The sequence below is a fragment of the Sceloporus occidentalis genome, unplaced genomic scaffold (genome assembly GCF_023333645.1).
Source record: "Sceloporus occidentalis isolate IW3139 unplaced genomic scaffold, rSceOcc1.0.p SCAF_157, whole genome shotgun sequence".
NCBI classification, from domain to species: domain Eukaryota; kingdom Metazoa; phylum Chordata; class Lepidosauria; order Squamata; family Phrynosomatidae; genus Sceloporus; species Sceloporus occidentalis.
This window is the reverse complement of record NW_028317137.1, coordinates 1,810,542-1,832,045: the sequence shown is the minus strand read 5'-3', so window position 1 is coordinate 1,832,045 and position 21,504 is coordinate 1,810,542. Positions and strand designations below refer to the sequence as shown.

Below are 21,504 nucleotides of genomic sequence, written 5' to 3'. Positions count from 1 at the left end.
TCACACTGATGATTGGCCCCACCCAGGGGCAGTTATGGTTGATGGGGTCTTTAGGGTTAATTTAGGGGCAGTTATGGTTTAGGGTTAATTTAATGCTGAGGACTGAGGGTTAATTTAATTAATTTAATAAAGTTAACTTAAGGTGCAGTTAGAGGTAAAGGGGGGAAAACTAAGGGGAATCTAAATCCTGGGGCACTGAAGATTAACCCTGTATTTATTTATAAAAGTATTGTGTCAGTGGCATATCTGGGGGGTATAAGGCATACTGGGGTATAAGGCATATCAGGGAGTGTAAGGCATACAGGGTATATAAGGCATATGTGGGGGGCGGAGTGGCATATCTAGGGTATGTGGCATATCTGGGAGGCAGTGTGGCAAGCCTGGGCTCAAATGTGCATAACTGGGGGGGGGGGCAGGTTGGGAAATAAAAACAAGAAATGCATTTTTATCAAAGTTTTTTTATTCTGCTATTTGTTTAACATCCTGTTTGTTTATTAAATTATTTTAAGTAAATGAAAAATTTACATTTATTTTTTTATCTGATTAATCGAAAAAATAATTGGCCAACTAATCGTTAGTTGCAGCCCTAGACAATTGTGAGGGGGTTTTGTTTGCATCTTTGCCAACATATCATGTGATCGGTTGCACGATTTACCCTAAAGTAGATATCTGTGAATATCGTATGTTGTTTGAAAAACGCCCCTAATGAGGAAAAGACACTCAAAGGGTTAAAGGTTCTGTTTCACTGCTAGTACTGCTGTATTTTTTGCTAGGAACACTTAATTGTCACGTGACACATAAGCAGTCACCGATTATTGCCATAGATACTGAATAACTTCTGAAAGACTTCTGTATTGTATAAAATTGCTAAACATTATGTGCTGCATACATACTACGGAGTGCAATTATTGTCTAAGTGGGACAGCACCTTTAAGACTCCCGTGGCATACGCATTACGTGGGTTTGTAATACAGTCATACAGGATTTATCTGCTTTAAAGGGTTAATGATTCCTTTAGGGAAACCTCAAACTAACACATTGTAACAACCAACAAATTGCCCCTCAGGGCAATAAAAATAAAGAATAGAAACAAAATAAAAAATGGAGCTGAAAACTAAAAAAGAAAAATTACTTTCATTTTTGGCAAAGCCTTCACACACCCTGTAGCCACGATCCACCCGTAATTACAAGATGTGCCGTTATATTATTACTTGAATGGATCGCTGATAGATGCTGGATATTATTACTCACCCGAATATATCGCTGATGGAAGCCAGAGCAGAGGGACAAGACAAGTAAGGAACTTTACCAAAGAATCCATTCTCTCGGTTATTTCTTTACGTTACTTACTTTTTGTGACGAGGTTGAGAGGAAATGGACCAATCACATGCATACCAGGAAGCCAATAAGAAAAAATACTGTCATCTGTTGCTGGGAAGAATCACATAAACCATCATGTATGTTGGCTGTTTTTTTTTCTAAGCTGTTAAATACACTGTATGACCAAAAGTATTGGGACACCTGACCGTTACACCCACGGGCATTCTAAATACATAGACATTAATTTGAACTTGGGCCCCTTTTTGCAGCTATAACGGCTTCCACTCTTCTGGGAAGGATTTCCACAAGATGTTGGAGAGTTTCTGTGTTTTTTAACTTTATTTAACATCCTCCATGTTAAATAAAGGTTTTTTTTTACTTTATTTAACATGGAGGATGTTAAATAAAGTTAAAACAACCCCCCCCCCCGATGTTTTAATCCAAGTCCCGGGCAGGGGTGCCGAGTGGTCGCTCGTGAAGTTTTCAGCAACCGCTCGGCGCCCCTCACTCTCCATGACTCCGTCGCGCTGCCGGCGTTTCACGCTCAGCTGTGAAGATCGCACCGCAGCAGAACGGGAAGACGGACGCCTCCCGCTCCCACCGCAGGACTCAACAAGGTAAGTAAGGATAATGAGAAGTAGGGAGAGGGGAAGGTAGTGAGAAGGGGCGGGGGGGGGGCAGTGAGAAGGGGCAGAGGGGGGGAGGCAGTGAGAAGGGGCAGAGGGGGGGGGAGGCAGTGAGAAGGGGCAGAGGGGGGGGAGGTAGTGAGAAGGGGCAGAGGGGGGGAAGGCAGTGAGAAGGGGCAGAGGGGGGAAGGCAGTGAGAGGGGGCAGAGGGGGGGAAGGCAGTGAGAGGGGGTAAGGCAGGGAGAAGGGGCAGAGGTGGTAGATAGTGATAAAGGGGGAGAGGGGATAGATAGTTTTTTTTTTTTCCTTTTTTGGGGGGATAGGGGGGGCGCCAGAGGAGTAGTCTGCACAGGGCGCCAGAACACCTAAGGCCGGCTCTGACTGTGTCCCAGAGGGTCCAACCTGGGCGAGTCCACATCTTTGATCTGCTGATGGGACGCTGGTCACTGTACTTGGGCCCTTTAAACAACATTTTTTTTTTTTCTTTCTCAGTAGCCCTTGCTGACCAAAGGTAAGTTTTATAGTGACAGCCGGAGTGCTGGGGCTTTAATGGCACTTTTTTTGAGTATTTCTTTAGGTAGGGCAGGACCTTCTCCCGTATGGAATGGGTTTTTATGTCATTTTTGTTATTTTCATCAAGTCAGCCTCTCTTTTACTTGTATAATCTAGTATCTGGTCATCCTTTGATTGGTCTCTCTAGGGGAGTAGATGTAAGCAGTCTAGTGTCTGCCTGACACCCTACTTGTGAGTTGAGTAGTCTCTTTATGCATTGCCAGTATCCCCATCGCTTTCTCTATGATTTTCTTATATGTGTGGTTTTTCATGTTTTTGTTTCCTAATATTTCAGCAAATGTTACATTGCTGGGGTTTTCTGCGGGTGGGAAACCTCATTTTTGGAAGGGATAGTTCTTGGAGGGGTCACCAAGTTGAGTGCTTGCTGCCTTTCATTGCTTTTAGAGATTTTTTATTTGGCAAATCCATACCCCTTGTATTTTCTTCATACTTTATGATGCCGTCAGTTGCTCAGTACTGCTATACTCTCCATTTGGGGAGTCCAATGTAGATGTTAATTTATGTAAGTTTAGTGTCTGCATCAGACATTTATTTCTATAGGGCACTTTCCTCTAGCCAAAGATGAGAGCTCAAGGGAACTGTTTCACAACCCTGTATGGAGTAATAAAAGGTAATCTTGTTTCCCTACGGGTTGCATCTTTTGAGTACCACAGGGTGCTCCAATGGACTGAATCCACCTCTACCTGGGGGACAAAATATTCAGTAACCCCTCCATCCCACAGGGCAGCAATGCAGGGAGGGGGAGAGGCACATGGTAAGGCCATGCATCTCTAAAAGGTTTTATTGGCATGGTAACCCAATGGTCTTTTTGAATACATTTTGTTGAGAACCTTAAAAAGTCTTTAGCGAGGCAGTTCCTCTCTTACTACTTTATTTTGTGTGGACACCTTGGGTGCCATTGAAGAAGTCTGAAGCCTAATGTGTTATATTAAGGATACGTGGTTTGGTACAAATCACCTGTTTTGAAGAGAGAAAAGGCCAATATGTCGCAGGCAGATCCTCAACTTGATTAAAGACATTTCCACCATTGACAGACTTCAGTATCTGCCTAACAGCAGGTGCTATGCTGCGTCAACACACAGTACTTACAGATTTATCGAGTGTCCTTGATGCTTTACTGTGTTTATTAGTAACTGTACACATTTTGTTTGTATACACTTGTAAGTGCATCTGGCTCTGTCTGGTTCTGCCCACTCCCACCCCTATGCATAATTAGCCCCACCCCTGAGGTTCAGCTTCACCTCCTTCCAGCTCCAATATAGAACAGGATGGGGAGAGCACAAGAATGGATCAGAGAGTTTGGTTCCTGATATGTTTCAGTTTTATTACTATGCCTCATTTGTAATTTAAAAATATTAAAAACTCTATATGATTAAAACATGCAACTTTCTTCAACTTTCTTCTGTGCTCACCTTCTGTCTGTGACCTAAAAAACAAGAATATAGTTGTAAATCACCATTTACAAAAAAAAAAAAAAAAAAACATTTACCACAGTAATAAAACCAGTTGTGGGGTTTTATATTAAAACCTAATGAGAGGAAACAATATTACAGGGCAGCTGCCTAGGTGGCATTTAGATAATAAAATGTATATAAGACCATTTTACTTAAGAAAGTTGCAATATAAATCTCCCTGGACCAATCACTATCACGAAGGAAGAGGTTTGTGCCACATGAGGATATGATGTCATATGATTACACTTTAGTAATAGATTGGGCAGAGGTTTGAACATGACCTCACGAAAAGGGGAGAGAGGCGAAATCCAGATAAGCTCATGAGACCGGCTATACAGAATTTGGGGGGCAATTTGTCTCCTCAGCAATGAGACAAGCAGGTAAAAAGAGTGTCAGGGAAGGGCAATCTTTTAGGTTTTCAGGTTAAAATATTATAGGAAGTCATAATAAATACATAGAAGTCCTATAATGATGATAATGCGACCCTTACATGTAATGCACTTATATTCCTGAACTCACCAGAGAAATGCCTTCGCGCAAACAGAACAGACACAACAATAATGACAAACAGGAGTGGAAGAGCGACACCGACGGCAAGCGCTGTCCATCCATGGGGTGAGATCCTGGGTTCTGCTTACAGAAGAAAATGGAATGAGCACCGACGACTGATGAGCGTTACCCGAAGAAATTAAAATCATTACAATGTGTTTGAGCTCAGTTTGTAATTTTTGTTAATATGAAAATATTGATAGAATGTTAATTGATCATATTGATATTAATGTTAATATTTCTTAACAAATCAAATCTCACCCCAGGGAACAATGAGTTCCTTCTCCAGGCTGCTGTGGTCCACATAGCAGGAGTAACTGTCCCCTTCCCTCGGTGTCACCTCCACACTGGCTCTGATCTGGTAGGTGCCGTCAGTATTCGGGAGGATCTGTTTGGCCTCGTCTGAATAAACCTCATCAGTGCCATTCCTCATCCACTTCACGTCCACGTCTCGCGGGTAAAACCCATACACGTGGCAGAGGAGCTTCGTGACCCCACCTGATGCCTTCTCTGTAACCTTCACCTGTGGAGGAACTGGGAGAGAAACAGAAACCATGAAACCTGTTAAACTGTACAGCATTTGCATGGTGTCAGCACAAGGATGAAGTCAGGGCAGGCGGCAACAGTCCAATAATCAGGAGACATGTTGTAGTTGAAATACCTACAAATGACCAGGTGACTGAGTAAATAGGGCAAGGAACGTCCAATAGAGAAGGAGAACAGAGGTCATCAGTTCTGCCAATGGCCAAGATCACCAGTGTCATTTGCATCCTCCCGGGAATTGACTAAATTGACATTTAAGAACACTGAGAACACTAGTATTCAAACTTATTACCTGGTCAAAAAATAGACATCATTTAATATATAATATGAAAAGGAAACTAATTCAAACCATAAATGAACTGTTTGATAGCATATTCACTTCTAACCTTTTCTATCCAAAACATATTTTCCAAGCTCAAAGTATTTCCTCATCCATCCGATGCATTCCTTCTCCATCAAATTCTTGTCGTTGTGACCAGAAAATTCCTTGCCGTTCCACTGCTGCGTTATGACCTGGGCTTCATGAGATGCCGGAATGTAGATTAATTTCTTCTTATCGAAAATAACAAATTCTTTCCCATTAAACCCGTATTCTAGGTATCCGCCAACTCTGCCGTCTTCATGCTTGTTACACGCAAACTTTACCTGGAATACGCTGATACCTGTGAAAAAAATAGATACAATGTCATTTGAGGGTGTATTCTTTAAACCAGGAGTTTGCGGAAGGGAAGAACCATTTAACCCTTTGATGTGGTTCAGCATTACGAAGGCAAAAGCCTAATGAGCTTCTTTTTCAAAATGGGGTAAGTTGGCCCAGTACAATGTGGCATAAAAGACATGACCTTGCCCAATATTACCTATGCATTATGCAGGGCCACTCCAGCTCCCCTTGCAGGAGAAGCTTCCCAGGGTTGGCCCTTCATAATGCAAACTCCCAGTTTAGTGAATATACCTTCCGTCTGGTTCACAAGGCGCCGAAAATTTGCCATGAAGCTCTTGTGTCCATTTTCATAATACTGTGCAAGTCGGTTTAGCATCTCCCAGTGTTCGGGGTCGATGCGGTCTTCCAGCCATTGGGAGGCAGGCTGGGCTTTTCGGGACTCGCTCGTGTACTTCACAATAAACACGTCATCCACATACCCAGTAACTGAATAGAGCGGCAGCCCAGGGACGGGGGCCGACACGGCGGTGACATAAAACTGCAAAATCTGCCTGGCTGTGGGAGAGAAGTTTAACAGTCATACAGATACAGAATGCCACAGGGGTCCCAAATGTTTATAGAAACATCTGCTGGCAGAGAGGCACGTTTGGCCCCCATCTAGTCACCCATTCCTCCTGCTCCTCCTTAATCAGTCGTTGGTCTCGTTTTAGATTCAGGAGCCGTATGTCTATCCCATGCATGTTAAATTCCCTCACTGTATCATCTCCTCCATTCTATTTATCTACCAGCCTTTCAGTAGAGTAAAACTTCCTTCCATTACATCAGAATATGACCTCACAGCCAATAGAAAATTCCATCTTTATATAAATAGAATATACTATTCTTCTAAATGGCTATTCAACCAAGTTATAAACTCTTGTGGAATCTAACCCCTGGCCATGTTCTTGGTGTTGCCTCCCAAAAGATTGTATCTCTGGACATGACAAATGCTAATAATGGGAGCGATGAGGAAGGTTTATGGACCGCAATATACCACACAATATTGGATACAGCTAAGGGTGAGCGGGGGCTTGAAAACTAAACGTTTAGTTTTCATTTCTTTTATTATTAACACAATAATTGTATATGTATATATAAAATGTATATACAGATATATATACATAAATATATTTTAGCAGAGATATTATTAAAAACCAATTTACACCCACCAAGGGATTCTGAGTAGTAATATGAAAACAAGGTTAATATTGATCACCTTGCCTCTACATCCACTTTATACATGGAATATATATATTAGTTTATAAGATTGTAACCTATATATAACAATAGCAATACTACAAAAAATGTTGCGGTCTCCATATAGCAAATGGAGAAAAGTGTCCAGAAAGTACAGCGCTGAACGCGAGGAGCTGACGGATAAGACGACGCAGCAGGATTTGACCTACGCATTTTTCACCCAACGGCTATGCTTTTGCTGAACGATGTGGGTAAGGGTATAGCATCTGTTGACAGGGGTTCCGGCCTTTCCAGTGCTCTCACGAATAATACAATTATCCATTATGATTAAAATCACATATAAAATGATTGGGTTTCCCGGAGGCTCCGGTAACACCCTGGTAACATGGCCGAAACGCACGTGATTACAGACAGTGTTGTATTAATACTCACCAGAATGGACTACGGCTAAAAACTGGAGGAAAATGGGGAGCAACATAGTTACCGTCTCTTCATTCTGCTACATCGTTACCAAAACAACTCAACTCCGACAATCGAGATCTGTTCCTGTAAGGACACCGACCGATGTAACAGTGCCAACAACCAATAAGAAAACTAGCAGTTAATGACATACACTGTTGCTAGGTAGAAGTGAAGTTAAAATGGAGAAGTGAAAGTTTCTTTTTGGTAATTTTTTTTGCCGTAAGAATAACAACTTATTTCCTTAACCCTTTCTACTCCCCAATTACTCCCCGACCCCCAAAAAACAGGATAACGTTGGCTTTTCTGACAAAGGCAGCGGCCACTTCTTTATTTGTTATTAGTATTGCTTTATATAGCGCCATCATATTCCGTAACGCTGTACAACGGATAAACAGGACATAAGAAGTAGTATATAGTAAAACAATTAGACTTACAGAAAGAGCAGGCGAGGAGGGCCCTGCTTAAAGAGCTTACAATCTAGAGATTGGTAGGCATATGCAAACAAGGTTAACAATAAATGGCCCTTTTGCCTCTATATCCACTTTATACATGAAATAATACTATATATATATATATATATATATATATATATATATATATATATATCATCACACCATAATCACAGAATAAAATAAAATTGTATGACTTTGTACAAAGATTGAGCTTTCCGTTATGTGCCCCACTGAACAGCCATGGTCATCTCACACCTCCCAAGTGTCCCTGTTTAAGAGGCAGCCATTTTTTCAGTCCCTGGGGCTACCTTCCAGGAGATGGGGGAAGGTTTAGTAGATAAGGCAAAATCCAGAAACAGTCCGAAGGTCAGGGCGGGAGAGAGCAGCGAAGTCCGTATAGCAAGCCAAAGGTTGGGATAGGAGAGGACAGGAACAGCAAAGTACAAAAGCCAGGGGTCACAACCAGGAATCAGAGCGCCTCAAACAAGAGTGAAACGAGGGGCAGAAGGAGGTTATCTGTGGGCACTCATCACCCTGCCGCTGTGTCTTCTGTGTTAACCCTCTGCCTGCCGCCTAAATAAGTGGAAAACAAGGAGGAGAGTTAGTTGTTCTGCCGCTTTAGCATGCCATACAGTTCTATACGCTCTCCAACCCTACGCAGTGGCATTCACTGTAAGTAAGCAACGTATATATTAGAAGCCCATCTGATGTGTGTAGCACCGGAAGCAGCCCTGACATCTTCCCTATTGTTCCTCCCCGTTAGAGGCACTGTTCCACCTAGGGAAAACATAAGCTGCGCTTCCTTGTCACATGACAATTAAGTGCTCCTGGCAGAAATTATGGATAAGCAACAAATTCACATGATAAATAATAATTTCTTGGAAAGTTTGGCCATTCAGGAGAACGTGGGATGATGTTTTGAATGCTGCGTTTTCATATAAAGATCATAGTAGGTGGAACAGCACCTTTATATTATACGTTTGAAAATAATTTCTGATCTTATTTGTGTGATTTCTCTGCTCACCATAAACAGAAGGCTTGAGAAAGACCTGTGTGTCAAAATGTTGCCTGTGTGAAATAAACTTACCTTATTTGCTTTCTGAGCCTCTGTTTCTTTATTTTGCTCACCAGAAAACTTCCTGTATGCGAAAATTCCGGACACAACGAGGACGAGCAGCACAGCAACCCCCACAATCACAATGCATAGAGAAGAGCTTCTCTTGGGTTCTGTTTATAAGATGAGAGATGGGAAGAATAAACCAGGCAAGATGAAGGCATGAGAGGCAAGAAGTTGGACTTGGCGCACCTGATCTGTCACAGTAAAAGTAAAATATTAGTTCAGCGTTCCCTCTTCTCGCAAGACTATTGTCAAGTTACAAAGTAACACTCACCCCAGGGAACAATGAGTTCCTTCTCCAGGCTGCTGTGGTCCACATAGCAGGAGTAACTGTCCCCTTCCCTCGGTGTCACCTCCACACTGGCTCTGATCTGGTAGGTGCCGTCAGTATTGGGGAGGATCTGTTTGGCCTCGTCTGAATAAACCTCATCAGTGCCATTCCTCATCCACTTCACGTCCACGTCTCGCGGGTAAAACCCATACACGTGGCAGAGGAGCTTCGTGACCCCACCTGATGCCTTCTCAGTTATCTTCACCTGTGGAGGAACTGAGAGAGAAACATTACATCCCTTCAAAAGCACCAACTTATCCACAGACGCTGTGAGGTTTACTGGGGGTGTTAAATAAAATTAACATTGGCTATAAAACAAGACAGTGTAAGGTGGGAAATGAAAATATATAATGGACCAAAAATTTTACCATTCTTCTCAAAATAAGATTTGCCATGATGAAAATATTTCTTCATCCATGCGGTGCACTCCTTCTCGATCAAATCCCTGTTTCGATGTCTTGAGAACTTCTGTTGGTTCCATTTCTGTGTAATGAGCTCAGCTTCACGTGTTGCTGGGATATACACTAATCTCTCTTTATCAAACACAAGAAATTCTTTCCCATTAAATCCAAATTCCAGATAACCGCTCATGCTACCATCGTCAACCATGTAACAGGCAAACTTCAGCTGGTAGACACTTAGACCTGTTTAACAAAATATAATTTTTATATACATTTTTTGTTAATATACATATTAAGTAGGATAGGGTTCCAACAATTCTTCTTTGAAAAAAAAAAACAAATTAGTCCTGGTTGCAGGGTACAAAATACCCTTTATTACTAAATTATTTTTGTTAAATTACTACACAATCAAAAGTTTTGCATTATTTTATTACAATTTTAAGAAATGGATTGACATCTGAAAAAAATGTATTCTGGGTGGATTGTTACATTTCTAACTTTTCACCCATTTTTTCCCCCTAATCACTGCTGCTCAATTCCCACTGATTGCTACAATGTATTTGCCGGAAGTGTACTTAATCCTGCTTCCTGTTTTCAGTAGGAAAGTCTCATCGTCTAACTCCAACAAAATTATGAATGCACCTATGTGCAGAAGAATGGACTCAATATTCATTATTTTAAAAATATGAATTTTGAGGACTAGACAGTCCATTTGAAATTGGACTATGAAATTAGATATTCAATAAACCATGAGCTACCTATATAAAAATACAATAAAGCTCCCAAAAAATGTGGGATTAAAAAAAAAAAAGCAATGAGGATAGATACAAGATAAAACCATAAAAAACTTTGATTGTTTTATACTTTTTAATTATATATTATTTCATTATTTTTAAATATTAGATTGTCTATTTTTTATATTAAATGGTTTCATTTTTTAATATTTGATTATCTTATTTTTTAATATCAGATTTTTCATTATTTTTTATATTTTATTGTTTCATTCCTTCAATCTTTCTGAGCAAGCTCTTCATCTTTGTTTATAGTCTTGGACACACTTATTTATTTACAATGATAAAGAATGTCTGCCGCATTCTCCATGTTTTTTTATTCGCCTATTGCCTGTTTTTCTCTTTTCATGTATTATGGTATGTGTGATGCTCCTTCTTTCTGTCTGTTAGTGTACACTTGAGTATGTAATATTTGGATTCTTTGTCCAGGGCCTAATCCAGAATAATATTACATATAAAATCATAATATCAAATGAAGATGTTTACCATGTGTCTGGTTGAAAAGGTCTCGGAAAGAATACAGATCGCGCTGGTTTACGATTTCATAATGGTTTCCCAGGCGAGTCAGCATGTGCCAGTGGTCAGCATCTATTGTCTCTTCCATCCATTGTAAAGCGGGCTGTACTTTCCGGAAGGTACTGTTGTATTTAACGACCAACACATCATCCACATGTCCAACTACTGAATACACGGGCAGCCCAGGGAGAGGAGTCGAGAGTACGGTGAAATAAAACTGCAAGGTGTGCTTCTCTGCAGAGGAATAAGAAGGTCACATTTACCCGGGGAGGTGGCTTTTTAACATAAACAAAGAAGGACACCTTGTGAAAGCTATTTATGCAACTGAATGTAAGAAGAATAATGTATTTTAGTTACGCAGTTTCATTTATTGACCCAGTTTACCCTGTTCTATACACATTTTTGTGATGTTTAGGGCTGTAGAGCCCTGCGATACCCTCATACCCGGCAAGCATTCTGAGCTCTAGAATGTATGTACGTATATTTTTACTAATTTAGTTATTTTCCTGCTTTTATTTTCCCCCGATTTTCTACGCTGAGGTTGATTTCGTTTTTAGAGTTAGAAAATTCTTCTTTTCACCCCGGTTGCCAGCTCCTAATACTTTACTTCATTTCTCGCACATGCACGGCTAAGTAGAAAAGAGGACCCTCAGAGAAGGAAAGGTGGACATGGGGATTGGGGTCTCAGAGGGGTTGACTATTTTAAACATGCCCACCAATGAATTATTATGGAGGGGGGGGGGGATTATGTCAAAGCTCTGCTGCCAGATTTTCTCTGTGTCAAATCTTACATTTCAACATAAGAAAGGTTTTATGGAAGTCCGGGAGCGGCCACCTCCTTCCCGCTAAAGCCCTTTTTTAGTCACCATTACCATTTCAAGGATCATTGCAGTGGACTAATTATAAGAATTTTTATTTTTATTTTTTTTACTAGTTAGATCTTCACTTATTAATAGCCTTCATTTTTTATGGTTTTTAGGCATCTTTCAGGTATCAGATCTTGTAAAACAAACATTTGGTCTTCACGATGAGGTATATATTTATGACCTGTTGGAATGTGTGTTATTTAAGTAATGAATTTCGTAAAGGAAGGATATTTCCTCGGAACTTATATGGAATGAATGGTCCACAATAAGTCAGCCATCTTTTGGCAGCCATCCTCTCTTCAATGCTTCCCTCTGGGGGTGCAAGAAACAGTCGTTCCTCCAGGTGAACTCTGGGGACTCAGATGTTCACCGCCATATTTGAGTTTGGCGCCGGACATGTTACCTTTTCTTCAATAAAATTAACAGAGAACCCATACAAAATCTACCTTCCACAGGGTGACACTAAATGCCTGCAAAACCCCACCCTGACCACACCCCTTTCTGCTGGTGGGAGCTCAGAGCGCCACATGTGGAGCTTCTGTATCCCAGTCAGAAGATACAATGTATCATTAAATGTATCTAACTGTGGCTGCATCCTTAAAACAGTACTGTATTTTTTAGATGTAATGTAAGGAAGATTTACTTTGCTGACAGAGTGGTAGATAAGTAGAACAGAATCCCAGCAGAAGTGGTAGATGCTAATCCAGTGAGGGGATTTAAACATGCATGGGATAGACATACGGCTCCCGAATCTAAAGCGAGATCAACGAACGATAAAGGTTTGAGTCTTTACAGCAGGAAAAACAGGAAGATTAGACGGGGGCCGAATGGGGCCAATCTACTGACGTGCTATTTTTCTATATAAACCGTAGTAAAGAAAGGATACAAATACTCACCAGCGCGGATCCTGGATGAATGACACAAGATGAGCAAGAAAATCCTAATTTTGAAAAAACAATGCATTCTCTCATGGATTCTTCATTAGGCGAGGGTTTCCGACGCAGCTAAACCTTTGACTCAATGTTCTGCACTCGTCTTTCATGTAATCTTAACCTAAAAAATAACCTGGCAGGAAATCCCTCGGCTGTCTATTGTTGCAGGCAGTGGCGACTCTAGAAACAATATAACGGGGGGCACATAAGATACCACCGTCAAAACTGGGGGGCATTAATAATTTCCACCATTAAATCAAATTACTAAAAAAACATATATATATACATATACATACATAATACTTGGTCATTCAACATGGGAAGGCTGAAGCCACAATTTAGTGCGACTAATCCTTGAAATAAATATTTGAGTAATAAAATAAATCAGTAAATAACACAATACATTATCTTTTCCTCTAAATTATTTCAGGGCCTTGAATGTTTTGTCCCGTGAAGTCACTACAAATTCAGGAGGGCACTTTATCTCTGGATAAGTAAAAATGAAATAGTTCCTTCTGTAAATTAAGGGCCAGGAAACAAAAAACCAACACACACCAGGACAGGCTTTTCCACACCGACACCCAGACACACACCAGGACAGGCTCTGCCACACGGACACCAAAACACACACACACACACACACACACACACACCAGGACAGGCTCTGTCACACCAACACCCATACATGCGCGCACACACACCAGGACGGGCTCTGCTACACTGACACACACACCAGGACAGGCTCTGCCACGCCGACATCCAAACACACACACACCACGACAGGCTCGGCCACACCAACACCCATATACACACACCACGAAATGCTCTGCTATACTGATAACCAAAAACACACAAACAGCAGGACACAATCATCTACACAAGGAAGGATTTTCCACACTGTATTGTCGTTAATACCCCCTTAATGTTTTTGCCCCTTGTGTATTGATGCCTCAGCCAGAACCTTTTTAGTATAGATTATTATGGTACCAACACCAGAGCCTTGTATGATCGCCTCCAGCCAGCACTATTTGTATTAATGCCCCCAGCAAGCCCCTCCCTTTATTATTGATTTATGTGATGGCCCCATCACATATAAGCATTAGACATACATTTTTAACTACATAATACATATTTATCTCTTGAAATTGAAATATGATTTCAAAATAACAAAGTGGAAAGAAAAGAGTGATATTCAGCGTTTAAAATAAAAATGCCAGATATCTGGTGTAATGACACAACTTAAACAAGTATAATACCTTGGTGCTGCAGAACCAAACACACTGACCACAAGTGTGTAAAAAATAATACATAAAACAAAGAAATAAAGTGCTGCACAAGATTTACAAACACCATCACAATATGCGCGGAAATTAAATACTTAAATTCATTTAAGTGGATTCCTCTGTTGGGAAGCCCGTAGAGCCCCTTCTGGGGAATGGAATGGAGTTTCTTCTTTGTACCGGTGTAACGGAAAAGACCGGAAGAGAGAGAGTTAAAAAAAGTAGTCATTTTAATATAAATAAAAAAGTATTATCTTACATATAAGAATAATTTCCGTGGAAAGGACCGGAATAATGCTGCGTTGTAGCAGTAACAGCTTGGTTATGTACAGGATTATTGTGTGTCCATTTCCTCAATGGGTGTATTCAGCACAACGCGTTTCACCAATCAGCTTCCTGAGGTGCATATAGCCTCTCCACCGCTGTAATCCACGCTAACAACATATAAATAACATTAATCGTATGGCGTGTGATTGTTTTTATAGGGAATTCTTTATTGGTTCTAACTGATTTAACCAGCAATTCCGGTTTGTTATGTTGTAAGCTGGTACTAGCGCAGGCTAAGCATGTACCACGCCTATAGAAACCTTTCCCCCCAATTTAAAAAGTGTTTTGGTGTGTTAATGTTGGTGTCTACACTACATAGACTGCTATTGATGCTTTTAGCTCCCCTAAATACTAACCCCTTAACGACAAAGCCTGTACATGTACGGGCTGCCGTTAAACAGCTGTGTTTTCACCGTGACAGGTGGCTTCGCAACATCCATGGAAGCCTCACACGTGGATAGAGGGTCTATGTTGAGCAAGTCCTACAATCACTGCACTCAGGAGATGTTACAGAACACATATTGGGGTGTTGTTTGACACGGACATATACCAGAAGCGATGAATTTATACCTGAAGTACGTGTGTGGGAAAAAAATACAAATAAAAAAATGTACTACCATAAAGTTTGACAAAGGCTGGTGGTAAAATTAGTGCATGGGAAGGGTTAAAATACCAGCATTTCAAATACCTTGGGGTGCTTAGTTTTCAAAAATATTTGGTTTGATGGGGTAAATTGTATTGGCCGGCTTCAAAGATACCCGAAATAGGATATGCGGGCGGACTTTTTGACATGTCAAAATTCCAATTTGAAAAATGCACACCTCTCAAAAAGGGCCTTTTAGTCCCCGAACAACCTAACAAACCCATGTGGGGTATCCTGCGCTCAGGTGATGTCGCTGAACACATATTCGTGTGTGAAAAATTGCATTGGCCGGCTTCAACGATACCCAAAATAGCACATGGGGCAGAATGGTTTTGAAATAGCAAAACGCCACTGGTACTTAGTGCCCCATAACGTGCAAAAAAAAAATAAAAAATTGGGTATTTCTAAAGAAAGCCCTGTTTGCCCTGAAAAAAACAATATATAATATGTGTGGGAGCACGAAATAAGAAAATCACAGCTAAACAGCAACACTGAAAAATGTCTTGTCATTAAGGGGTTAATAAAAGTCATCGCCATGTATGCCGCCCTTAGTCACAATGAGAAGGCTGAGGTTCTTATCTCACAGATGTTTAATGCACATATCAGGTTCCAACTAAGACAGTTACATCAACACCGTAGAACTAAATAAAAATAAATAAGAAAGACAAATCATCAGACATACAGTCAATTACATCAAAAAACACATGACTGGAAACTCATAATTAGACACAAATACACCTACATACCACTTTTGCCTGCTTGTGAACTAAGAGAGGGGTGTGTATCTTGAATTTTCTTAATCAGATGGCTTATGATTCTGAAAGATAACTTTATGACTTCTGATGACAAGACCATTCAATCCTTTATGTAAGTGATTTGTAACAATGCATTATGGGAATAAAATACATTGACAATTATGCTCACAAGCGCCATCTAATGGACACAGAAAACTTTGTGGCTGCAAACACACTCCCACCATCACAACATGTGATTCTTAAAGGAGCTGATATTATAACACATAACTTAACATGAACATTTAGAGGAAACGCATTTTGCACACATTAATCAGATACAATCACGTTACCCTTCCGTTAATCAGCTTCAAGTAATAACACTGTTTTGTGTATGGGTCTTTCTAGATACACTGGCTTACTAGTGCGTGTGCCCTTGTTATCTATTGTTGTGTCACTAACAAGAAGTTTCAGTTTTCTGACCCTGCCATCAGTTCCTGGGAAGACATCTACCACTTTGGCTAGACCATCATCAACATAAAAATTGCGTTGTAGGAACTTCACTGTAGCTTGATTAAATTTGCCTTCACCTTGTGTGGCAAGGTGCTTGAACCCGAAGTTTGCACATCCTGGCGAGGAAGCAGCTCCAAACAGGTGAACCTTCATTCGATACACTGAAGGTAGGGTCTCCATGTTGCCTTCTTCCCACCACAGGAACCTGAGGTAGTCTCGATCCCTTTGAGCAACATGAAACTGATGGAACATACGCTCCACATCACACATAATGGCCACTTGTCCTTTCCGGAAACGGCACAAGACCCCAACCAGAGTATTTGTGAGGTCAGGCCCAGTCAGTAGATGTTCATTCAGGGAAGTATTCTGAAATCTTGCTGAGCAGTCAAAGACGACTCTGATCTTGCCTGGTTTCTGGGGGTGATAAACCCCATGGTGAGGGATATACCATGATGGTTGCCTGTTTATCTCCATCTTTGGAACCCTTTCTGCATCGCCTCTTACTATCATGTCCTTCATGAAAGCCACGTAGTCCCGGTAGTATTGCTCATCTTTCTTCAAACGTTTTTCTAGGCATTTGAGTCTATGTTCTGCACAAGCCTTGTTGTTTGGCAATTCTGGTCGCTCATCTTTAAAAGGTAATGGCATCTCATAGTGTCCATCCTGATTTTGTTTGATACTGTCTTTTAACGTTGCTAGAAACTGTAGGTCTTCTTGTGACATAGAGACTTCTTCATTATTACTTTCAACAAAGTCTGACTCAAAAACCTTCAGTATATCTGCTGAAGTGATGATTTCCTTTACTTTGTTCCTACACACAAAGTAGACTTCAGACTTGATTTTGTGAACTGGGTCAACAGCTGGTAGAACTTGCTTCATAATAATCCTATGACTCACACCGATTTCATCTTCATAGCCACTGTCGGGGTTATTATATCCGATAATGCTCCAACCTAACACAGATCTCTGTGCAAATGGCTGGTCTTCGTTACCGCTGAGAACCTCTCTGGGCATTAAAGCTTGAGGACAGTTGTAGCCTATCAACAACCCTACTTCACAATCAAGTTCAGGAGACATTTCATCTGCAAGATGTTCTAGATGTGACCAATTCCTTGCGGTGTCACATGTGGGTATATGTGATCTATTGGCAGGTATGTAGTCCCTGGTATAAGTTGTTGGTAGATTGATTCTTATTTCAGACTTGATGCCTCTTACTTGTAGTCCATTCAATTTGTGGCTAGATACAACCTTTGTTTTAGAAGTTATTGTAGAAATTTTGAGCTTGACTGGTTCTCTCTTAATATCAAGTATTTCAGCTGTGTCTTGTAAGATGAAGGTAGTGTCACTCTGGGTGTCTAGTAAGGCGTACACTTGGATCTCTTTATTTGGTTTGGCTATTGTTGAGATATATACTGGAATAACTGATGAGGTATGAGTGTTACTTCTTTCTTGAATAACTCTGTTGGACGTTACTTGCTTAGACTCGTGTATCCTCTGTAGTTCAGCTGTTCTTTCTGCAGGTCCTTGATTGATTTTTGACTGCTCTTGATCGGTTTTAACTCGTTGTTCCTGATCTTTATTCTGCCGATCTTGATGTAGGCATGTTGGGTGACGCCGTTCACATTTATCACACACACTTCTGGAGGTACAGTTTTTTGACTTATGACCGGTTTTGAGGCAACCAAAGCATAAGTTCTCTGACTTTACAAACTTCACTATTTCTTCAACTGGTCTTTCCATAATCTTATGGCACTTATGAAGAGTGTGGCCATGTCTCTTACAAAAGGCACACAGGACGCTAGTATTCTCCCTGGAACTTGTAGTGAATGTTTTGGCACTTGAGTTGCGAATGCGTTGAGAGTTAAAATAATCTTGATCGGTTTGCTTAGATCTTTCTTGTTCTGTTGGCTTTATCGCTTGCAGTGAGGTGATGGGGTTGCATGCAATTCTGGCTTCTTTATTAAGAAATTCAACAAAGTATTTGAAATCGGGGAATGCTTTGTGTTCATCTTGGAACTTTGTGACAGCTCTGTTCCAACGTGAACTCAACCACTCTGGTAGTTTTGCTGTTATCCTTTGATTTTCAACGCAGTCATTTAAAGCTTGTAAACCTTGAACATAAGGCATGGCTGAGTCAACACTGCTCAGGAAATCTACAAATTCACGGAGATCTTTGCTGTCTTTGGTGGCAATCTTATGCCATGCTTGTATTTTGTCACGATATGACTTTCCAACTACAAACGGATTTCCAAATCTGTCATCAAGTATGTCCCAGGCAGCATGATAAGCGGTTTCTGTTCCAACCATGAAGTGTCCTTCAATAGCTCTTTTTGCTGGGCCACTTACATACTTGCGTAAAAAGAAAAGCTTTTCTTGGGTTGGTAAGTTCTTGCGGTCAATTAATGTCTGGAAAGACAACTTCCAGTCATTATACTTCAGAGGATCTCCAAAGAAAATAGCAGGTTCTGGAATTGGAATCCTATTGGCTGTAATTGCTTCAACAAGTGCTTTCACAAGGTCATTAGAAGCATCATGAGAGGTAGTAAATATAGCTGATTGAGAAATAGGATCTTGGGTGAATTTAACCCTTTGAGGTGGATAAAGGGGTTGGTTCAAAGGAGCCTTTGCTTGGGTGAGCAGGAATGGCTGAGGAAGAGAACTTGGATCGCTTGGTTGAGAAACATAACCTTCCTTTGTTTGCTGAGGAAGAGAAGCCAAAAGCTGTTCTTCATCTTCCCTTTTGATACTTTCAGCATACACATGTAGCCTTGCTTGTGCTGCATTGTGCCTTTTTAGTTCCTCCAGTCGTTCCACTTCTTTCTTCTTCCTTTCCAACTTAATTTTTATACTGCTGCTTTCTGAAATAAATAGAGCTCTTTTTCTCGCACTCTCAGCTTCTATTTCCCTTTCTTGAGCTTCTCTCTCAGCTGTTAACCTTGCATCCTCTGCCTCAAGTTTTCTAATTTCCTCCTCATATTGATGTTGTGTATTCATTATTTTAATTACCTCTTGCGTCGCTGCTACTTCCGCTGCTGCTTCTTGTTTCTTCTGCAGTGAAGACTGACTGGACATCTTAGAACCAGATCTTAGCTTACTGGAGGTTGTTGAGATCATGCTGGACACAGTAGTTTCAAAAACTGACTCTGACTCAGGCCAGGGTATGTCTTCCAGATCGTTATTGAGAAAGCGTTGAGCCTTTTCATTTGCAGTGCTGGTAATTGCGTAGCACGTGTCATTTTTTCTCCGGATTTCAGGTTCAGGGCTTGAGATACTTCTTATGTCATCATAAATATGGTCGACCTCCGACTGAGTCGCATTAATGATGTTCACAACTTCAATAATCAATTCTGCTTCATCACTATTCTTAATGGCTCTTTTCAACCCATTGATGTGATATTTCCATCTTCTATATTTCTGTTCAAAATCCTTTTTTAGATAATTTAATTTGATGTCTTGTAGAGCTTTACCTCTTTCGGTGAGTATGCGTGTACGTTGGCTTCTTCTAATGTCTGGGAGCTGTGTATTACCTGTGCTCACTTGAGGCTGTTGCATTTGTGCAGCCACTTCAGCTTGCTCATCTGTATCAGCCTGCTGTGTATTGACAATGTCTTGTGCAGTGGTATCTGCAGGGTTAACTTCACTTGCGTTTGACATGCTAAATCTGTTCAGTACTATGTATTGCAATTTTTCAAAGGTAAAGACGTTCTAGTGCAAGCAATGGTAGCAATGCAACATAGCAATAAATGTCAACACACTTGAATGATATATGCACAAATAAAAATACTAAAATTTTAAGCATTTAGTCTGTTCTAAACATACCATATGTACATTTACTTATCAATTTAGTCTTTATAGCGTCTTATAAAGCCATCCAGTGAAAGAAAAATGTCCACTGTTGTCCTTAGAATAAATATGAAATTCCAGCACAATTAAACTTCAGTAGCAGTTAACAAGTTCTTCTGCTAATTGCACTAACTTAAAGGTGCTTCCTTGTTTAGCCTTTACTTGCTCACTGGCTGCTTCAGTCATTTAACTGTGATCACTCCCAATGTTATACTTCCCTTAGAAAACATGTGGCATCTCTTGATGGCTGTCTTCTGCATGCAGCTTTACCATCTCAAGGCCTTCACTGATGCAGTGAAGTGTTCTACTATGCCGCCCTTAGTCACAATGAGAAGGCTGAGGTTCTTATCTCACAGATGTTTAATGCACATATCAGGTTCCAACTAAGACAGTTACATCAACACCGTAGAACTAAATAAAAATAAATAAGAAAGACAAATCATCAGACATACAGTCAATTACATCAAAAAACACATGACTGGAAACTCATAATTAGACACAAATACACCTACATACCACTTTTGCCTGCTTGTGAACTAAGAGAGGGGTGTGTATCTTGAATTTTCTTAATCAGATGGCTTATGATTCTGAAAGATAACTTTATGACTTCTGATGACAAGACCATTCAATCCTTTATGTAAGTGATTTGTAACAATGCATTATGGGAATAAAATACATTGACAATTATGCTCACAAGCGCCATCTAATGGACACAGAAAACTTTGTGGCTGCAAACACACCATGTAAAAAAAGAATTGTTTCTAAACAACAGGTTCCAAATTCGGCGGGAAACTAAAAGTAACCAAGTGGCATGTATTTACTCAAAAAGTCGCACAAGGCTTGGGGGGGAAAAACGCATTTGCTAGGGGGTCAGAGAAAAATGCAATGAATAGAGAGAGTCCAAAACTTTAGCGAGCCCAGGCTTACATGTCAGTGGTGAGTATGTCCTCCCCCGTCCTCCCTCACAGGACAGGAGCTGTCTCCGCCAGCCTCCATTACTTCACTACATGCACTGCCACAAATCCGATCAACGCGCCCTCCTTATTCTCTGTCAGTCAAGCTATAGACCCGCAGCGATTGGTTACTTTCCACCGCGTATGATTGGACATTAAATGGTCTGTGGCGCCACCATGTGGCCATATCTTTAAATTGCGCAGAAAATGAAAGGGACGGTTTAACGTCTCTTAGTGCATATTAAAGTGCTATGTGTGTAACCCCAACCTTCTGTGAGCGCTTTAATATGCGTTCTTCAAAACGAAAAAAACGCTGACCTAGAAGATGCAGCCCTGTTGCTGCAACTGCCCTCCTTTTCCATGGTTTGACACTTTTCTTGCCAC

At 40.7% G+C, this 21,504-nt stretch overlaps 2 protein-coding genes across 2 annotated transcripts; both read right to left on the bottom strand.

Moving 5' to 3' along the window:
• Positions 1 to 3,910: 3,910 nt before the first annotated feature.
• On the bottom strand, positions 3,911 to 7,440 carry LOC149280404 (major histocompatibility complex class I-related protein 1-like). The gene is made up of 5 exons (XM_089500647.1): positions 7,395 to 7,440; positions 6,018 to 6,281; positions 5,452 to 5,727; positions 4,784 to 5,056; positions 3,911 to 3,945 (listed from the first exon to the last, which is right to left on the bottom strand). The coding sequence occupies exons 1-5, from the start codon at positions 7,438 to 7,440 to the stop codon at positions 3,911 to 3,913; spliced, it is 894 nt and encodes a 297-aa protein (XP_089356773.1).
• Positions 7,441 to 8,635: 1,195 nt separating this feature from the next.
• On the bottom strand, positions 8,636 to 16,972 carry LOC149280403 (major histocompatibility complex class I-related protein 1-like). The gene is made up of 6 exons (XM_089500646.1): positions 16,402 to 16,972; positions 11,003 to 11,266; positions 9,693 to 9,968; positions 9,268 to 9,540; positions 8,964 to 9,103; positions 8,636 to 8,653 (listed from the first exon to the last, which is right to left on the bottom strand). The coding sequence occupies exons 1-6, from the start codon at positions 16,970 to 16,972 to the stop codon at positions 8,636 to 8,638; spliced, it is 1,542 nt and encodes a 513-aa protein (XP_089356772.1).
• Between the last annotated feature and the right edge of the window lie 4,532 nt (positions 16,973 to 21,504).